A 20,807-nucleotide genomic window follows, 5' to 3' on the forward strand; every position below is an offset into this window, starting at 1 on the left:
TACCGCTAGAATTTTGATGATGTTCCAAATTTGATTTAAAATTTTTAAAATATTACGCAAACTACTTAAAACATCCGCTGAAGTTACATTCTCTGTAGTTGAAACAAAAATTCACCAGGTTATCCTAAATTTTGGCCATAAACCATTTCAGCTGGTGTTGCCGAAATATCTTCCTTAAAAATCGATCGCAAACCCATAAGCACTATTGGTAACTCTTCATACCAATCCCTGGACACATTCTTAGCCATTATTGAAGATGTAAGCTGTCTATGGAAACGTTCTATCATTCCATTAGCTTGGGGGGAAGAAGTCGTTATTTGATGACTTCCAAGAATTTTCGTTAATTCTGAAAACAAGTTTGAAGTAAACTGAGATCCCTGATCCGTTGTTATTTCCAATGGAACCCCAAAACGGGAAATATATTCCTTAAAAAATTTATTTACAACCGTAACTGCAGAAATATCTCTTAGCGCGAATGCCTCTGGCCAACGTGTAAATCTATCAATTATAGTTAATATGTAACGATATCCCTTTGAAACAGGCAAGGGTCCGACAATATCTAAGTGAATGTGTTCAAATCTAGTTTTTGGAATTGGAATTTTCACAACTGGAGATTTTGTTTGACGATGTACTTTCGATTTTTGACAACTTATACATTCTTTGGACCAAGTATTGATGTCTTTATTCTTTTTTGGCCAAAAATATTTCTTAACTATCAAACGACGTGTAGCTCTACTACCAGGATGTGAAATCCCATGTAACATATCAAATAATATTTTTCTTAAATTGTTTGGAATGAATGGTCTAGAATTTTCTCCTCACACTTCGTACCATATATTAAAGTTAAGAACAGGAATTTTTATTTGTTTCAAATTTAAAAATGTGAGGTAAGTTTGCCTAATTCACTATCTTGTTATTGTTCACTTTGTAAAATTTTTAAATTAATGTCCGAATTATTAATCGCTTCACCTTCAAACGCACGAGATAATGTATCAGCTACAACATTTTCCTGTCCTTTAATATACCTAATGTCATTCGTAAACTATGCAATGAATTCCATATGTCTAGTTTGTCTTGGACTGCGTTCTGTTTTTGAATTTAAAGCAAATACTAGAGGCTTGTGATCTGTGAAAACTGTAAATTGACGTCCTTCTAGAAGGTAACGAAAATGTTTAATGTTAAAATAAATAGCTAACAGTTCTCTATCAAATGCACTATATTTAATTTCGAATGGAGACAGTTTCTTTGAAAAGAATGCAAGTGGTTCTGATACATTATTAAACGTTTGATGTATGACACCACCTATTGCCGTATTGGATGCATCTACATTTAAAGAAAGTTTTGCATCTTTGTTAAAATGATTTAACAATATCGCAAATGCAAACTTTTCTTTAATGCATTCGAAAGCTTTATTAGATGTATCATCCCAAATTAAAATCTTGTCTCGCTTCTTATTTGTTCTATTAATTAAATCATAGATAACTGTCGTAAACTGCTAATTTTGGTATATATCGATGGTAATAATTAACCATACCAATAAATGTTTGTGCCTGCTTAATAGATTTTGGACGATCAAAATTTCGAATGGCTAAAACTTTTTCTTCCGAGGGCCTAATTCCCGTTTCAGAAATATTATGTCCTAAAAAGTCAACATTTGTTACGCCAAAAGTACATTTACTTGGTTTTATATTTAAACCGCACTCCGTGAGGCGCTGAAATAGTACGCGAAGATCTTTGAAATGTTGTTCCTCATTTTCGCTTGCCACAAGAGATCATCAATATACATATGTAAAAACAAAGTCTAAATCATAAACTACTTCATTAATAAATCGTTGAAAAGTTTGCGCGGAGTTTCTAAGCCCGAAAGGCATTCGTACAAATTCAAACATGCCAAAAGGCGTAGTAATTGCAGTTTTATAGATATCCTCTTCTGCCATTGGAATTTGGTGATAAGCTCTTACCAAATCTAGCTTCGAAAATACTTTCTTATTTCTGAGATTCATGTTGAAGTCATGAACATGGGGCAAAGGATAACGATCAGGGACTGTTACAACGTTTAATCTTCTAAAATCTCCACAAGGACGCCAGTCATTTAACTCCTTCTTGGGTACAAGATGCAAAGGAGATGCTACCGCTGAATTAGAAGGCCTACATATCCCTGTTTTTACTAAAAGATCGAATTCAGTTTTAGTTACTTTGAATTTAATAGGGTCTATACGCCTTGGTTTAGAAAATGGCCAATTTCCTTCAGTGACTAGTCTGTGAACTGTTGTATGTCTAACTGGTTGTTAATAATCTGGTTCAGAAAATAAAGAAGGAAATTCTTTCAATAACTTTGTAAATTTGTTATCAACAGCGAAAACTTTTGGTAGCGAAACATTACAAACACATGAAATTGTGTTAACTGAAAGACTTGTTACCGGATCTACTAAGCATTTGCGTTTAACATCAACTAATAGACCCTATTTACACAGAAAATCATCACCGATAATTGGTTTTGCTAAATCTGCTATTAAAAACGTGAACGGAAATTCGTGACGCAGTCCTAAATTTATATTTAAAAGTTTTTTACCGTATGTTGAAATCGTTGAACCGTTAGCTGCCGTTAGAATAATATCTGATAACTTTTTCGAACATGAAGATTTTGAAACCGGAAGCACTGAAATTTCCGCTCCACTATCTATTAAAAAATTCAATTTGTTTGTTTTATCAATAATAAATAAGCGACGTGTAAACGTGTCTAAATTTCCGTTGTTTGTCGCCGCAACAACGGATGACTTTAGTTTGACGAACTATTGTTATTTTTAAAAGCGCATGGTTGTTCGCACTTCAAAGCCTGATTACCAAACTTATAATGATACCTAAAGAGCCAATTTGGGTTGTCACGAAACTTTGATCGATATCTAGAGGGACTTCTAAAGCGATTCCTACTAAAAGATTGGCAACTTCCTTATCCAAAGCTTTTTAAGCATTTCCTTGCTAAAATTGTTTCCAGAGAGTAGCACTAGAGACCGATAAAATTCAGAAGGTTTACGATCTCCCATTTCTGAATCGGATAACACTCGATCTAACTTGGCATTCTCACTTAATGAATGCCGTTCAATTAAAATTTTCTTTAATGCAGAAAATTTGTCATCTTCAGGAGGATTTTGAATAAAATCAAGAATTGTCATAATTACCTCCTGCGGAAATGCAGTTATGACATATTCATATTCTGTCCCTTCCTGAGTAATGGTCTTTTGACTAAATTGCATTTCAGCATGGATGAACCATGCTTCAGGGAAATTAGTCCAAAATTGGGGAAGTTTTACCAATGTAGCAAAAATTTCGTTATTTTGATTCGCATATGGATTTGTTAAATTATTTTGATAATTTTCATTATCCAAATCAATAAGCGAATCGTTTACTTGATTTCATGGTGTAGATGTACGTGTATTATTTGATGGTGAATGAAACATTGTTAATAAAAATAATTACAAAAATTATATTATAGGAAGAAATAAAAAAAAATGTCTGGAAAGGGGCGTTTACAAAACAAAAATGTTTAATCTATTTTGATACATATACATATACATATAAATAATATAAATTTAAATAAACTAAATGTTAGATACAGCCCACCAAATTCCTTTATTTGTTGTTGATAGTTGTCGCAATTGTATATTTTTTACTGATTTTGAAATAAGGTGACCCAAAACTTCGTAACAAATTTTCGTAAGTTCCTTCTCCACACGTTCTCACACGGGCGAGCTGTTGTTTCTACTAAATTTGTTGTTGTTGTAGTTCACTGCTCTTTATTTCAAATGAATTCTTTAGTTAAATTTAGATTGTTGTTTTGAATTGGATTGTAGATTGGAATTCTGCTTTACTGTGACTTGGCTTTGAATAAAATTTTGGCTTAAATGCACAAAGATTACCCTCTCAGCTCAATGTGTATTGTTCGGTTCCAATTTATAGCTTTAGCTGAGATGTTTTTCTGCTTTTAATTGTTGCCCAGCAATTTACATCAACGAGGAGCGTTTTTTCTTCTTAATGTTGTTGCTTTCTAGCTTTTTATACATTTAGCGTTCAGGATCTCAACAAGATGACCAAGTAATGCACTGAGCATTTGTAAATTTTCTGCTAATCTTGCTGTAGTTATATTTGGGGTTGTTTTGCACGCTTTTAAAAAAGGCTGGCTGATCGCCAATGTGGTAGTTGTTAATTATACCACTATTTATTGTACACGCACTATTTTATTTTTATAAAATATCTTTATTATAATGACTCATAAATGTATGCTAACAATTCGTTTTAAAATTTTATATCAGAATGAAAATTTTTGAAACAATCATTTCAAAATTGAAATATAAAAAATTAACAAGAACCAAAAATTCAATTTATTTAAAGTAGGTACATTTAAAGTTGAATATAAATATAACCCTACATCATGAAATTTTGTTTAGTGATTCTAGGCATTCCTGGAAGTAACATCGGCATGTTTTTATGATGGAACTTGTAAAATTTTTTTTTCGCGGGCGGAGCCGCGGGTTTAGTCTAGTGGGGTATAAGACGATATCGCATTGCTTTAATGCTTCCAATGCAGTTTTCTTCTGTTGTCATTCTTCTAATTTGGAACGATGGAAGCAAGTAGCATATCAACCATCGTCGATGCTTTATCCTAATCGATATGGTCTTGATGAAGTATGGCACTGAGTGAATGAGAGAGCGACAAAACATTACAAAGTCATAAAGACCGACAAGGAACTCAAATTTGAACACAGCTGTTTTAAGGGCCGCTTTTCTGTTTATTCGTTCTTTTTTTTCCCAAAGTCCACTACCAGCGACGTTTTTGCAGCAAACGACGACATTGTGCCGTTGCATTCACTTTGTTTCACATCATTGAACAAGCTGTTCACCAAATGAATTATATAAAGCATTCCCACCTGTCCGCTTAGTAATAGTCAAAATGTGGTCGCATCTAAACATGTAACTATGCTTACCATAAATAAAAATTACTGTGGAGATAACGTTATTTTGGTTATAACTCAGAGCCATCCATTTACTTTTGTTGTACTTGTACTGTTCACAAGAGTCGTATTTTATAAAAGAATGCATAAGACTATAAGAGACCTTAGGTTAGGTTAGGTGGTAGCTGCCCTGATAAGGATAGCTCACTTGGACAACACGAAGTTCCGTTGTGATACCACATACACCAAAAATAAGGGTGACTTAGATATAGCTACTTAGAGAATCGTTGGGTAGCAACGATAAAGCTCCGAATGATAGCGATCTCAACTTTGGATAAATCCTCGGGAGATCCAAGTGAGTCGCGACCGAAGTACTTTCCCCTAGTTCTGGCAAAAGCTGGGCAATCAAGCATAAAGTGATTTGGTGATTCCACCTCATCACCCTCCATACATCTGCAGCAGGATGGAGTTTCCAGTATATTGAGACGTACCGCATGGATTACCCATGGGACAGTGCCCTGTCAAAACCCCAATGACCATTGATAGGTGAGCGTTAGTGAACCCAATTATTTCAGCAGACCTCCTGTCATCCTTTTTCGGCCAGAAAGATCTTGCTACCCTGCAATACGTGGTGTCCGCCCAACGTTTGCTGAGCTGACTCGAGGCCCAGCTATGGAGGAGCAATCCACAGGTGGCCAGCGGGATCCCGAAATCCCTACAGCCATCTTCATCCGGTTCAGTTGTAGCGATGCGGGCTAAGAGATCCGCTTGACAATTACCCGGGATATCACTATGGCCCGGGACCCAGATAATCTTAATTGTAAAATAATTCGATGCAATCGCAAACGAGGTCACGCACGCCCAGACCACCTCCGATCGCACTGTAGTTGAGCTCAAGGCCTTGATAGCCGCTTGTCTATCAGAGTAGATGTTAAATTCCCTAACCGTAGTAGCACTGGATTGCATTCCTTCCACTGCATCCTTAATCGCAGCAACTTCCGCTTGGAGTACACTGCAGTGATCAGCCAACTTAAACTTGCGGCTTACATTTAGCTCTTGAATAAAGACCCCCTCACCAACCTTTCCGTCTAGCTTCGACCCATCCGTGAAGAAGTTAACCGGTCCCATGCCCCAGATAATTGCTCTTCCCCACTCCTCTCTCGATGGAATTACTGGGGTGAAGGTTGTATAGGGAGCAGTTATCGGCATACAATATTCCGTTCTGTCCGGGATAAAGTCGAAACTGGTAAGAGGGCTAGAGTGTCCACAGTCAGAAAGCCGATATCCCATATCACGAATCCTGACCAACGACCTTTCCCGCAATATCTACAGGATATATGTTCAGCATGACGTTCAGTGCCAAGGTAGGTGTTGTTCTGAGAGCGCCACTGATACCGATCAGCGCCACCCGTTGCACTGACATTAACATTTTGGAGGTGCTCGGCGTGTCCAGTGCTTTCCACCAGACCAGCACCCTATATAGCAGAATCGGTTTGACCACCATCTCATAAAGACAGTGTACTACTCCTGGCGAGAAACCTTGTGTATTACCAAAATATTTCAAACTTAGCACACAGTCTCAATTTTCAACTTTATTGAGTTTTTAAACATTTTAAAGAAATTCATTTTTTTAAAAGCAATTATTTTTTATGATATTCAGGGAGAAAATACAGTATTTGCGGACTCGAAATATAGATATTATAATTGTCCACAATTAAAGATCATAAACAACGGAACGCTTAGCACGGTAGCCGATTCTATGTACCAAAGCGACTCGGAACTTTTCCCGACCAAGGGCTGTCATTTCACTGTAACCCCATTTAATTTGTTACCTTCCATAAATTGTTACCCGCCCAGTAAATCCTTGAATCGGGAATGCAGAGAAATGGTTATGCTGAGTGTGCCCGAAACAAATCTTTTTGGGACGGTCACACTCATGCCAGTGTGTCAAATGCAAAAGAATGGTTGCATCGAACAGGGTGTTTGTCAACCCCGAAATGTCTTCCAAACTTTTTCTGCTCCTTGCCGTTCATGCACCAGGCCGTCCCATAGTGCGTCCTAGCTTATTTGATCCCGACATTGAACGCAGGGGCTACGTCTTGGAACGTGAAGATATATTTGTCCAGTCAGGCGATTTAAATTAAGAAATAATCAGCATCTATATCCCTTCTGTCACCTGCTGCCCCAATGGATGTGAAAATCGCATTATTTTGAGCGATTTTAATGCACACCACGATCTAGGGCATTTTGATATACAAGCGGATAGTAAAGGTGAGATGTTGGCAGATCAAATAGAGGACACGGCGTTCTGCACAATAAACGCGGACGAATGGTAGGAAATTGCCACAGCTCGCCAGACTTTTACATCGTAAGCGCAGGACTTGTAAACTGCGTCAGCTGGTAACAGATGGTAACATTGGCATCCGACCACCTACCGATACTCCTCTCGCTTGAACGATCAGGTCGATCCATAACATCTGAAAGACGAGCTTTCATCAAATTTGGAATTGTCCCCAGAACATGTGAGGCAAGAAAACTCCCTATAAAGGAGAGAAATTAAATGCTTAACAAACATTTTCTGCTGAGAACACAGAAACCTGGGCATCCCAGCTGTTTGAAGAGGTACCGCCTCCCAGGAACTTTAGAAGTAATTTCCGTAAGCACTATGAAGAATTCCATGAATTCCTACATAAATTTGTATAGTCTCGAGTTTAAGTTATTTACATAAAATAATTTATACAGAAATTGTTCAAAAACCCATAGTTTAAAACAAAACCCCTTTTACTCTTTTTATTTACAGCTTTACAATTATGGCATACTGTTGGGCACTTCTACCGATCGAACGTCCGACATTTGCTCAACTCAATGGGTGTCTAACGGAATTTTATGCACAGGTGACACGTTACGTGTAAACGTGACTCGTAACAAAAAAGTCAAAAATATTAGACTGTATTATTGCTTCCCTACACAAATAAATTTTTTATAAATAGAAATTAGTGAATATGTATTTATTTGCACATATGTTTGCACTCGGAATAGACAAATAATCAACTGAATTAAGTTAATATACATACATACGCATAATACATATATACTATAGAGGATTTAGTGGTTGCAGTTGTTACGTCATAAAAGCAGTAAACAATTTTACACAACTGCTTCTGCTCCTAATTTGAATAGATCAGTCTACAAGAAATTTTAACTAATTTGGATAAAATTTAAAGTGGTATCCTGATACTCCAGCTTACATACCAGCCCCCAAATTCCAACCTTCGCTAACGCTAAAACTCCATCGCCAAAAATATCTAAAAGCCCTGGCAATGTTGATGTATCCATATCTATATAAAACAGCTGGTCCAACCAACCTTATGGAAATCAATGTAATTTGTCAATGGTGACATACCATAACGCCATAGCCATAACCATGCCATAGCCAACCAATTGGTTCTTGGTTTTTCGCCATATCCATAACCTAAAAATATTTGAGTTGGTGAATTTATTAACTTATTGTATATTTTATTTATTGTATTGGATAAGTTTTGACCAAGTGACTTATTTTTTGTGGAATGTGTTTGTAATTCTTGGCGTTTTCTTCATTTTTATGAAAATTTTACGATTTTTAAGTTACGGCACCAATAACTGATGCCAATTGATATGGATAAGTAAAAATATGGTTATGATTCAGCGTTATGCCTATATCAACTTGGCCAGGCCCTTAAAACAGTAACAAGCGCGAAGAAAAGTATGCAACATTTAATACCATATAGTCACTAGGAATAACAGCCTAACTCCTATACAGCGTTGTCAGAACTTTTTCAGAAAAAAGGCTATTTGACAAAAATAAAAAGCTGAAAAAGGCTAAATCAAAATTTTTAAGGCTCAGAAAAAGAGCTAAAAGTTTAAGGGAACTTTCTATAGACATAACAGAATAAAAAACTTAAATTAATTTTTGGAAAACGCCGGCAAAACTATTTTCAATAAGGAAATCTACTTTTTGTCCTTATAAAGAACCCATGAAAGATGTAAACTCTACATTCCACACTGTCTAAGAACCCCTTGGAGGGAATATTTCCATGACACTTTCTGGGCTTGTCGAATCACTGCCAAAGAGTGGCCCCAGGTTAAATAAAGTTTTGAACTAGGTTACTATGAATATGAATAAAGGAATTTGAAGTCAGATGATGTCTTATAAGTCCAAGCAATTTGATATGTGCAATTAAACTTATAATAAGGTTATACTATGGCACACCAATACTTATTCAACCTCGTTTTTCTAATAGCTTATGTAAGCCTGATTTTGGGTGGCCTATATATAAGCCTTATATAAAGGTTCTAATACAGCAAGTAGTTTCTTTTAATAAGGCCTTAAGCCTTATAATAAAGTTGTTATATTCTACCTTATGGCTTATAATAATTCCTTACGTATGTTTTGCTTTATATGAGCCATAAGCCTTACACACATCGGTATATTTCAAATAAATATTAATCCTCTTGACATAAGGTTGATGTTGCCTTAATAAAGTTACTATGCCTCGATTTCTGCCTACCATAATGCCAACATTATCTGTTCCTTAGCGCCTCAAATTTTTTAAATCTTACCCAAATTCATTCAATGTTCTTAAAATTGAATCTACATAAAACTAGTTTTTCTAAAATTCTGAAAAAGCTTAAAAGAGCTAAAAAATTTCTAAAATAAAGCTTCGAGCTAAATCGCAACTTTTCAAGCTAAACGGAGAAAAAAAAGCAAAATGTTGCTTGAAAAAAAGCTAAAATGGCAACACTGCTCCTATACTTAAAATAGCATTTTGGTGGCTATTCCTTGTGGCAATATGATACTACATGTTGCATACCTTTCTGCGCTCTTGATTTTAGGCGATGGAGTTTTAGCGTTAGCGAAGGTTGGGATTCGGGGGCAGGAGTTCAAGTATCGCTCATACAATAAACAGCTAATTTGGCACTCAACCTTTATAAATATTGCTCGACGCATAGGGCTTGTTTGTGGAAAATCGTTACTGTAGAGGTCGGCGCTACCTGGCCGATTTAAGGTAGTGGCACCAGAGAAAATAATTTCTTTTTTTTAGCTGCTTTTTAAAAGACTCGACCTGTGATAGAGTAATTGTCAAAAATGAACGTTTTTCAGTGATTTCTAAGCCAAATGTCTTTGTAAGCTAAAGAAACCGAATATCCAAAAAATTTTACTTTTAGCCGCATATCCCTTTCAGCAGTACTTGTGAATAAAACAAGGCAAAAGGTGGCACAAGGGAGTCCCAGAATTAGTTTATTTTTTTCAAAAGGGTCATAGTTCTTTTACTTTGTACTCAAGCGAGATCTGGAAGCACCATAACGGATCGAAAATGTTGACCCGGCATTCACGGATTTCTGATCTAATATCGCTGCTTGGTTTGCTAAACAAATATCGGGATTGAGAAAACGTTTTCAATGTTTACTTTGCTCTTAATTTTTCTGAAGGGGTACGAGTTAGAACTATTTTAGAAAAAATCCTAAAATTTGAGAGCCACTTCGAAATGGTTCTTGCTTTTACCATGCTTATAACATATTTGTATATATACAACATATGAAAGATCTTGGTGTCTATAACATATTCGTAAACACCCCTGGTAATTTCACTGTATAAGCGTGGTATCTAGCCCATAAGAAAACGGTCAACATTTTTTTATTTTCCCTTTGTAAGCCAAAGTAGACGTTTTTTATTTCAAAATATGTATTTTTTGTTTTGTTATTCCCAAAATTTCGTTCGAAATGCGTTCGGCATGCATCAGTTCAAACGTGGGAGGATTTCTTGAGCATTTCTTTGAGGGTTCATTAAAAACTTAGGAAGTACTTGCTGGCTAAAATGTAAGCGATAGACAGACAGCCAGGGTTAATCGGTATGCTTCTTCTTTTGTTAGTACATACATTCAATTTTCGGGTCCCATTGTTTTAGCATATGAAGTGAGAAAGTCTCAATGAAATAATCTTTGGCTGTTATATGGAAAAATGTATGTAAGCTGTTGCATTTTATGCTTATGGCTCTCTTTTCAAGTTCGGAGAAGAGTATAATATAACCCCATTTTTCATCATTTGTTTCAAAAACACCCCATCTCAGAGTTGGGATGAAAATGCTCTATCTGAGCTCAGATTCAATACATTTTGACATTAGCTGGGATGTTTTTTAAACGAACTCTGGAATGGGGCGTTATTCAAATGTTTTCTCAGACAGAGAGCTTTTGAGACGGTAGCCGAGATAGAATGATATTCCACTCAGCAGTTGATATACAATACCTAGAAGGTTAAATCTAAAAAATAGCATGGCATTATATACACTGATTTCATTAGTTAGAATAACCTTGTGAGATTACCAAAATATATTTATTATGCATTAGTTATATTCAGAAATATTTAAATTTATTTGTTAAATGCATATAAATAAATATACGTAAATATGTAAGTAAATATTTATAAGATTAAAATGCGTAAGTAATCATTTCGTCGTTAAATTTGTATGTAGGTATGAAAATTTATATTAATAATGTAAATACGAGATTATAGAAAGACTTTTTAGTGTGTTTACTGGTAATTGATTTAATATTAAGTATATAGTAAATATGTTTGTTTATAAGTTCATACATTAGCGTAAGTAAAATGATAACGCTAAATCCCAGCTAACATTTTCGGATTGCTTCAAATTTATGAGTCCTTAAAATTGTATTCTGATGTTTTGCACTATTAGATTCTAACTTTTAAACTAGATCACCTAGAGTTTTAAAAATTGGCTCAGTACCCGTTTCCTTATGCAGTAAGAAATATTTTGTGAAAGGAACACACAAATTTACAAGAGTGCTGAGAAGAAACAGCGGGGCGGCATTATTTTTAGAAAAGAAAAGGCATAAGATTCAGAAAATGCTAAAAGAAATGACTGCGTTGCTATACAACTTATAACAAAACTTAGTGCTCAAGTGAATTCCTCTTTTCCGACGAACACCCATTTCAATAACAAGATGGTGTCTAGGCTCGTGTATGAAAAGCATTGCTAACACCAACGAGAACAACTGTTTGGAAATTTTTTTTAATTATTTGTTTCCACACGCCTCAAAGTTATTTAGTAAGACTCGATCTATTAACATTATCCTGCATCCCAAGAGGTAAAAATACTTGCTAACATATTTTGTGCCGTATTCGATTGTTATATTGCAGAAAAACTGCTTATGTGACGGAGCTATTAGAATACGTGTGAATTGAGTGCGAACAATTTGCCAAACATTTGCTAAACATTTATTTATTCATCATTAATTTCATTAAATATATTTGTTAATAGCTTATATTCTATACATGTGTTTGTAAACGTACTAATACTTATCTAAGAGTGCTCATAGCTAAATTTAAGGTTTGATAACAACATCGTTTTGAAATATTCTTTGAATATTAATTAAAAATTACATTTATCTAGAAAAAGTTAAAAACCTGGAATTTCATTTCATATTTATTTATACCTTAAAACTAACTTAAAGCTAAGAAGAAAGGATAGCACAGAAATATATTTATAAAAGACTTAAAGCTAATGAGGTTTCAAACATTTTTATTTAGGCTGAAAATCATTTCGAATATTAATCGATTTACAGAGTTTGCAAGATTCAACGAATTTAATCTTCTGTGATAGAATAGTAGTTTTTTGCCTCTAAACAAAGCATTCTTTTCATATAATATTTTTAATTAGATCGGTGACATAAATCGTCCCTCAAATGGGAAGCATGGTGTTTTCTTTCATCAAATATTTTTCAATTAATTTATTCTTGCAATGTTTTACACACTTTAAAGCATTTTTCACCATAAATTTATACTTTTTTTATACAGAGTTTTATTGGATATACATATATCGTCTAAAAACTGGCTTTGGTACAATTTCTAAGAATTTGTTTTTCAAATCTACGTTATCTCTCCATTTGGCTTGAAGAAATTCCACACCAAATGGGGAAGGCGTAAGCTATAATTGGTCTTATTAATTGCTTGTAACAATTGATTTTGCCATTGAAATCCTTTGTTTTTTCAATAATGTTATATACGTGAAAAAAATCTTCTTGGTCTGCTAAAATAAAATCTACATGACGAATGAATTTGAAGGTTTCATCGATGATCACACCCAACGGTAATGGTTGGTATGTATTGACGTGCCGAGCGATATATTCTCGTTTTCAGGCCTTTGAAGGCGGTAGAAACACATTTGTTTGGATTAAGCTTAAGCTTCCACAGCTTCTTATACAGTCATTTATCTCCTCACTAGCATTTGCTAGATTGACTTTCGATGACAATATAGGAATATTGTCATCGAAAGCAATTACCGATAGATCCTCCTTGCGATCCGATGGTAAGTCAGCCATGAATATTTCAAACAACACAGGACCTAACTGCAACCCCTGCGGGACTCCTGTCCCTATATCTTTATCAATGGAGTTTTCATTTTAATTGTATACGAAAAAATACCTCCCTGTTAAATAGTCATATATTATTTGGCACGTTTTTATTAAATCCGAACTTTTTGTACATTTTAAAAACTACTCCTTCCATGTTGTGTCAAAAGCTTTTTCAAGGTCTAAGCTAACTAAGATTGTCGCTTTTTTCTTTTCTAGGTTCGTAGTTACAGTGGCAGATAATATTGTTAGCGCTTGATTAGTGCCTAATCCGCTTCGAAATCCAAACTGGAAGTCCTTCAGCGTGTCATTATCAAGAATGTGTTCTTTACTTTTATCAAGTAGCAAACCTTCTATTAACTTACTAAAATTAGAAAGTAGTGAGATCGGCCTGAAACTTTTCAGATCGTTTGCACCACAATTTGGCTTTAAAATAGGAACCATTTTTGCAAATTTCCAAAATGACGGACAGGGTTTGCGTAATATGAAATTGGGTACTCCATCTTCCCCGCTACCCTTTTTATTGTTTTTCCGCCATAATAAGAATTAAATTTCCTTATGCAAAATAAACTGTTTATATTCTGGAAGATAAACCATCTGCTGAGAATGAGTCATTAAAATTAAAAAACGAATTCCTTCAATTTCATTAACTACATATTCAGTGTGATTAGGCGAGCCCATATGAACATTTTGGCGGTGAATCTTTTCAAAACGATCAGCTAATTTATTTATTTCATCAAAATTAGTCTCTAATAAGCACCCGCCTTCATCAACTAGAGGAGGTAGCTCGCTATGTCGTTTAATACCACTAAGTTGATTAACCCTTCTATATGTTTGGTTATTAATTTTCTTGATGATGATGGCAATCAGGGTAGATTTTTGATGAGGCTCTACACACCTAAATATTTTGTCTCCTGATTTTATTCCTTTCCCTAATAAACTGGAGAATATTATTCTTAAGATTGAGGTTGCATTTCTTTCCATTCAAATCCCAATATTTTTTTTTATATTCATTGACTTCGCGTGAGCATATAATCTTTTCTTAAATAAGTTATTATCACAATTCTTAATATTTGCAGGTAATTCGTTGAAACATTTTAACCCTCTGTAAAAAAGACTATTTTTTTCAGACTCCGTTTTGTAATTAGGTAATTTAAAATCATTTCTCTGTCTCGTATTTCTGTCATGAACCTCGTAGTTAAATGTAATATTTGTTTTTAGATAATCAGGCCAATTTCCGGTTTTTATGTTGTATATAAACTTCATACTGTGGAAAAATATTTGCTGTTTTACGCTCATCCAATTCAAACTTTGTAGCATATATTTAATGGGGGTATCAAAACGTTTCCCTAATATAAAGCGCATAGCTTTATTCTGCATTTTTTGTAGTTTATCGATTTGCGAATTTTTCAAGATAAAGAAAATAGTAGAACAATGTATGAAGTATGGCTCAATTATGGATCTATATACTTTTGCTTTGTAATAAGTATTAAAGTTTCTACAGGTTCTTTGAATGAAATACATTTTTTTTAGCCATTTTACCTGTTATATAATCAACATGGCCATCAAATTTTAGTTTACAATCTATTTGAATGCCGAGATATTTAATCGTCTGCACCTTTTCAATTTTAGTATTATTTATATTAATAGTTTCAAATGAGCAATTGAGGCTAAGAATAAAGGTTAAAAGTTTAAGGGAACTTTCTATAGACATAATAGAATAAAAACTTAAATTAATTTTTGGAAAACGCCGATAAAACTATTTTCAATGAGGAAATGTACTTTTTGTCCTTTTAAAGAACCCATGAAAGATGTAAACACTACATTCCACACTGTCTAAGAACTCCTTTTTCAAGTTGTTGGTGTGTGTTTTACACCGACTCCAAACGATATCTGCCAAAAGAATTTTTGGAGATAATATTTTCATGACACAAAGCAAAATCTAGTTTGAAAAAATCTAAGATGGCAACACTGCTCCTAACTTAAAATAGCATTTTGGTGGCTATTCCTTGTCGCAATGTGATACTACATGTTGCATACCTTTCTGCGCTCTTGATTTTAGGCGATGGAGTTTTAGCGTAAGCGAAGGTTGATATTCGGGGGCAGGAGTTCAAGTATCGCTCATACAATAGACAGCCAATTTGGCACTCAACCTTTATAGCTATTGCTCGACGTATAGGGCTTGTTTGTAGAGGTCGGCGGTTTAAGGTAGTGGCACCAGAGAAAATACATTTCCTTTAATTTTTATTTTAGCTGCTTTTCAAAATACTCGACCTGTGATAGAATAATTATCAAAAATGAACGTTTTTCAGTGATTCCCAAGCCAAATGTCTTTGTAAGCTAAAAAAATCGAATATCCTAAAAATTTTATTTTTTAGCCGCATATCCCTTTCAGGAGTTATGGTGAATAAAACCAGGTGGCACAAGGGAGTCCCAGAATTTGTGTATTTTTTTCAAAAGAGTCATATGTAGTTCTATTAATTTATACTCATGCGAGATCTGCAAGCACCATAATAGGGTGTACAGATCGAAAATTTTGACCCGCCATTAAGGGATTTGTGACCTGTGGCTGTTATCGGGAAAAATGTATGTAAGCTGTTGCATTTCATGCTTATGGCTCTCTATTCAAGTTCGGTGGGTGCAGAGTATATCGACTGCCGTTTCAAAAACGCCTAACAACTTTTGAATAACGGCATTTTTCAGAATTTGTTGCAACAACATCCGATCGCAGAATTCGGCTGAAAATGCCCTATCTGAGCTCAAATTCAATACATTTTCATATGAGCTGGGATGTTTTTGAAACGAACTCTAGAATAGGGCGTTATTCAAACGTTTTCTGAGATAGGTCGTTTTTGAGACGGTAGCCGAGATAGAATGATATTCCACTCAGCAGTTGATATACAATACCTAGAAGGTTAAATCTTAAAAATAGCATGGCATTATATACACTGATTTCATTAGTTAGAATAACCTTGTGAGATTACCAAAATATATTTATTATGCATTAGTTATATTTAAAAATATTAAAATTTATTTATTAAAGGCATATAAATAAATATACGTAAATAAATAAATATTTATAAGATTAAAATGCTTAAGTAATCATTTCATCGTTAAATATGTATGTAGGTATGAAAATTTATATTAATAATGTAAATAACAGATTATTAAGACGTTTTAGTGTGTTTATTGATAATTGATTTAATATTAAGTATATAGTGAATATGTTTGTTTATAAGTGCATACATTAGCCTAGGTAAAATGATAATGCTAAATCCCAGCTAACATTTTCGGATCGCTTCAAATTTAGGAGTAATTTTTTTCCGGAAAAAATTGTATCCTGATGTTGCACTATTAGATTCTAACTTTTAAACTAGATCACCTAGAGTTTTGAAAAATGGCTGAAATTGTAGGTAACAGTACCCGTTTTCTTATGCAGTAAGAAATATTTTGTGAAAGGAACACACAAATTTACAAGAGAGCTGAGAAGAAAAGCTCTAGATTTGTAATCCTAGCTTAAATTCTAGGAAGTGTGGAGCATAGGTATTAGATGATGTGTTAATTCTATGAAAAGCGGACCATAAGTGTAAATTGAAGGCCGCTTCCTTAATTGCCAATGGGTCAATGATAACTTTGACAAATTTGCCTAATGAATAAGTGCTTTGCTTATTGTTTATCTACTGGGTAAGTGGTATGGTTAATTGTTTCATATTTGTTTATCTATTGCGTATCCTAGGTGGCGCTAACTTGCATGTGAGTTAAACATAAGTCCAATCATTGACAAGCTATAGTTACAGAAATTGAAATACTTTAATTTCACAATACAATTTTACAATAAGCTCCCCAATTTTTCAACTTTGGGACCACCTTATATTACACCAACGAACGTTAGCTGGGATATTTTTGTTGTTCAATATTTATTTCGTTCAAACATCGAAGACTCATGTAACAAGAACTTCTTTATTTCGATTCGAAAGTAAATAGAAATGTTTGTAATTATGTTTTAAACCATTTTTACATATATTTAAATATGTTATAACTAAGTAATAATAAGTCATAATTAATGGATAACGGAAACATAAGATCAATTTGTTAAGTGCTCTAAAATTTTTGTATATTTGCCATGCAGCTACTACATAACTTGGAAATATGTATAGATATAAGGACACTAGTCTGATTTCGAAAAAATTTTGTTTTACTTGATTCTTTCAGCGTTGAAAGTTTCGCGCTTAAATTACACTTTGTGGCAAAATATATAAATTTAATACACATTTTGCGAGTTTGACGAGTTTACAAAAAACCTCATACTCAGAATTTCCAATAGATCCTCAAGACCTAAAGTTAACTCCTTTTTCATAGGGACTCCAACTTTATTCCTGGTTTGTCTACGAGTAAAGCTTATATTTCAACGGAAAGGGGACATTTTTCTCATTTTGAACGGCGTGCAACTTGTTAAATCGTTGGAAATGTTATGAAAATTTTAACAAAAATTCAAATTTTCGGTATATTTCGTAATGTTTCTCTGGTTTTTCTAAACGTGAAACTAACAACTGCACATGGAAACGCCGAAAGGTCTTTTTTGCAGTAACACAGAAAATGTTTACCTGAAATAAACGAAAATAAAGTTATATGCCATTAAACATATCCTTTAACTTGTGGAAAAAGATTTTGACCCTAGCTCCAGATTTTGAGGGTGTATTCGAAATTCTAAGTATGGCGTTTTCGTAATCTCGTCTATATCTACAACTACCTGGCAAAACCAAAGCATCAAGAAACCTTCAGCTACATACATTGAAATTAATAAAATTCTAATGAAAAATTCTAAATTTAATGTTTGTTCTTATTTACGACGAGATGCGCTAGCTATTGGAAATTCAATTTAATAATAACCAAGTCCTTTTAAAGATTCTTTTTATATTCTTGAACCAATTTTTGGGCATACTTTTAGCTCACGAGCAATTTTTGTGAACTGTAAATTTTTCGAATCATTAGTTGAAGTTAAGTCTGCTTGTACATTCTAGGCCTTCCTTTAAGTGTGCAGGAAACGCTTAAAAAATGCATGCCGGCATGTCGCAAGAAATTTGTTGAACGTTTTTTTTACTTGGATACCACGATTAATATTAAAATTAATTGTCTCTGAAATCTCAAAAAATGTGTAAACCTATACCAACGATTCAATGATAGATCGGCCTATCTCTGTCCCGTTATTTTAGAGCGCTCCAAAATCAGAACGTGTTTAAAAAACGCTCTGTTCAATGCAAATTCAACGAACCCAAACATCGTGTTGGCCAACTCTTTTATACAAAATATCTTTTGAAAGCAAATAAATTTTTAATTTTCGCTTTCGAATTATTGATACTGAGGTGAAAACGGGCATTTCGATGTCTCTCCCAATATTTTTAGACATGTGTTAGCAACCGTATGAAACAGGCAAGCACAGAGTTTCGGTTTGGTGGAAACGCACTATTATATTGAGTGTTTCTCGAGCCAATCATGAAACATCTTATTAATGACATGAACTATATTTTATAATTGGTACATAGTTTTCCAAGATATGTATGTATGTAAGCAAAGTTTTAAGTTGAGTTTTTTGGTAATAATAAAATCAAAAGAATTATGTATTGAATAAAACAAAGCCATTTACATAAACATGTAATAGTCAAATAAGCATTTTTGTTAAGTTGTTTTTGTAATTTATTAAATAAATAAATACATTTAAATTGAAAACTATAAAACAAGTTGGTTTAACTTTTTAGCAATGAAAAGAATATCTCATCAATCTTGCTCTGTTGTCCAGCTGATTGATTGTTAACCCATCTCTCGACTTTGGAACCCAATGACCGCACAGATTTTCTCTGCCTTCTTTTAGTGATTCATCAATGCCGAACTCCTCTTTTGATTTCTTTTTTTTCTTCTCAAAACTGGTTCTCATTTCGTTTTAATTGAAAGCTGTCAGGAATGTTTGCCAACAAATTCGTTAGTAGGCAGTTACAGTTAAACGACGAATTACCGTTAAATTTGTGACATATTTAAATTGGAAAAATGTTTTAATATAAACCGATGAAAGATAGAAAGTTCAAATTATTTGTCTTTCATCTAACTATAGCAGCGATGGGCAAAACGGCTCGTATAAGCCTTTTAAGTGCTAGGTGAGGGATGATCAAGTGCAAGAAGAACACAGGAAGAGAATAATATACAAACACACATAAGATTGATAAAGAGAGAGTATTTGGCCTTATTGCCATCTTCAGTGTATTTGCCATCTTCAGTTTAATTTTTTCGAAAGAAAAAACCCATCATTAGCATTAATAGGCCTAATAGATACACAGGCAGAAATAAATTATTTATCTTTCCGAGGTTCTAAAGCAGCGATGGGCAAAACGGCTCGTATGAGCCTTTTGCTCATACGGGCACGCTTGCACATTAAGGGCTAGGTGAGGGACGATCAAGTGCAGGTATGTGGAGCGAAGAACACAGGAAGAGAATAATATACAAACCCTTTCCCTTTATTCGTAAGCATCATGACGGAACGATACATGGTGGCAGCATGGTGACATACCTACAAACATAAATAAAAATTCCATGTACTTTGTTTTTGTAAATTCGATGGCCAAATGTCAAAATCGTACTGCGCCGGAAGTTGATGTATCAAATGAAATAAAAAAGTTTATAATCAGCTGTCCCATGCTGCCACCTTGTATCGTTCCGCCATGGTAAGCATCATCAACAACACTGCTCATCTTGCTTAATACATATTTAACAGTTACCAAGCTATGTGGAAAATAGAGCTGCCACCGCTCTTATTATGTTCAACTTATTAAGTGTTTTAGGATAAACTAGCCTTTACCGGCGGCTTCGCTCGCACTAAAGGCCACAAATATGTAATGTCGCTGGACTATGTTGATGTCTGCGTATAGCTCGTACAGCTCATCATTAAATCTTCTTCGGTACTCGCCATCGCCAACGCGTAGAGGTCCATAAATCTTTCGAAGAACTTTTCTCTCGAACACTCCCAAAGCCGCTTCATCTGCTGTTGTTGTGGTCCATGCTTCTGCCCCATATAGCAGGACGGGTACGATAAGTGACTTGTAGAGTATGATTTTCGTTCGCCGAGAGAGGGCTTTACTTTTCAATTGCCTACCTAGTCCAAAGTAGCACTTATTGGCAAGATTGATTCTTCGCTGGATTTCAGTGCTGATGTTGTTGCTAGCGTTGATGCTGGTTGCCAAACAAACGAAGTCGTGGTTGCCAAGGCGCATATGCGCTGACTCTTTGCTCGATGACAGCAGGTACTTTGTTTTGTCCTCATTCACCATAAAACCGATCTTTACCGCTTCTTTTTCCAGTATGGAGTAAGCAGAGCTAACAGCGCGGGTTTTTAGGCCGATGATATCAATGTCATCAGCATATGCCAGAAATTGCACGTTTTTATAGTATATTGTTCCAGTGCGGT

General features: G+C 34.6%; 1 protein-coding gene across 2 annotated transcripts in view; it reads left to right on the forward strand.

The window, feature by feature from the left end:
• Nucleotides 1-19,074, forward strand: part of dnt (tyrosine-protein kinase Dnt) — a 440,132-nt gene extending 421,058 nt beyond the window's left edge. For both annotated transcript variants that reach the window (XM_067765850.1, XM_067765851.1), the window contains one exon: nt 7,750-19,074. In XM_067765850.1, the coding sequence (XP_067621951.1) occupies nt 7,750-7,861 (112 nt within the window). In that variant the 3' untranslated portion in view covers nt 7,862-19,074. The remainder of the gene's footprint in view (nt 1-7,749) is intronic.
• Nucleotides 19,075-20,807: the final 1,733 nt, after the last annotated feature.

The sequence above is a fragment of the Eurosta solidaginis genome, chromosome 2 (assembly GCF_040869045.1).
Source record: "Eurosta solidaginis isolate ZX-2024a chromosome 2, ASM4086904v1, whole genome shotgun sequence".
Lineage (NCBI taxonomy): Eukaryota > Metazoa > Arthropoda > Insecta > Diptera > Tephritidae > Eurosta > Eurosta solidaginis.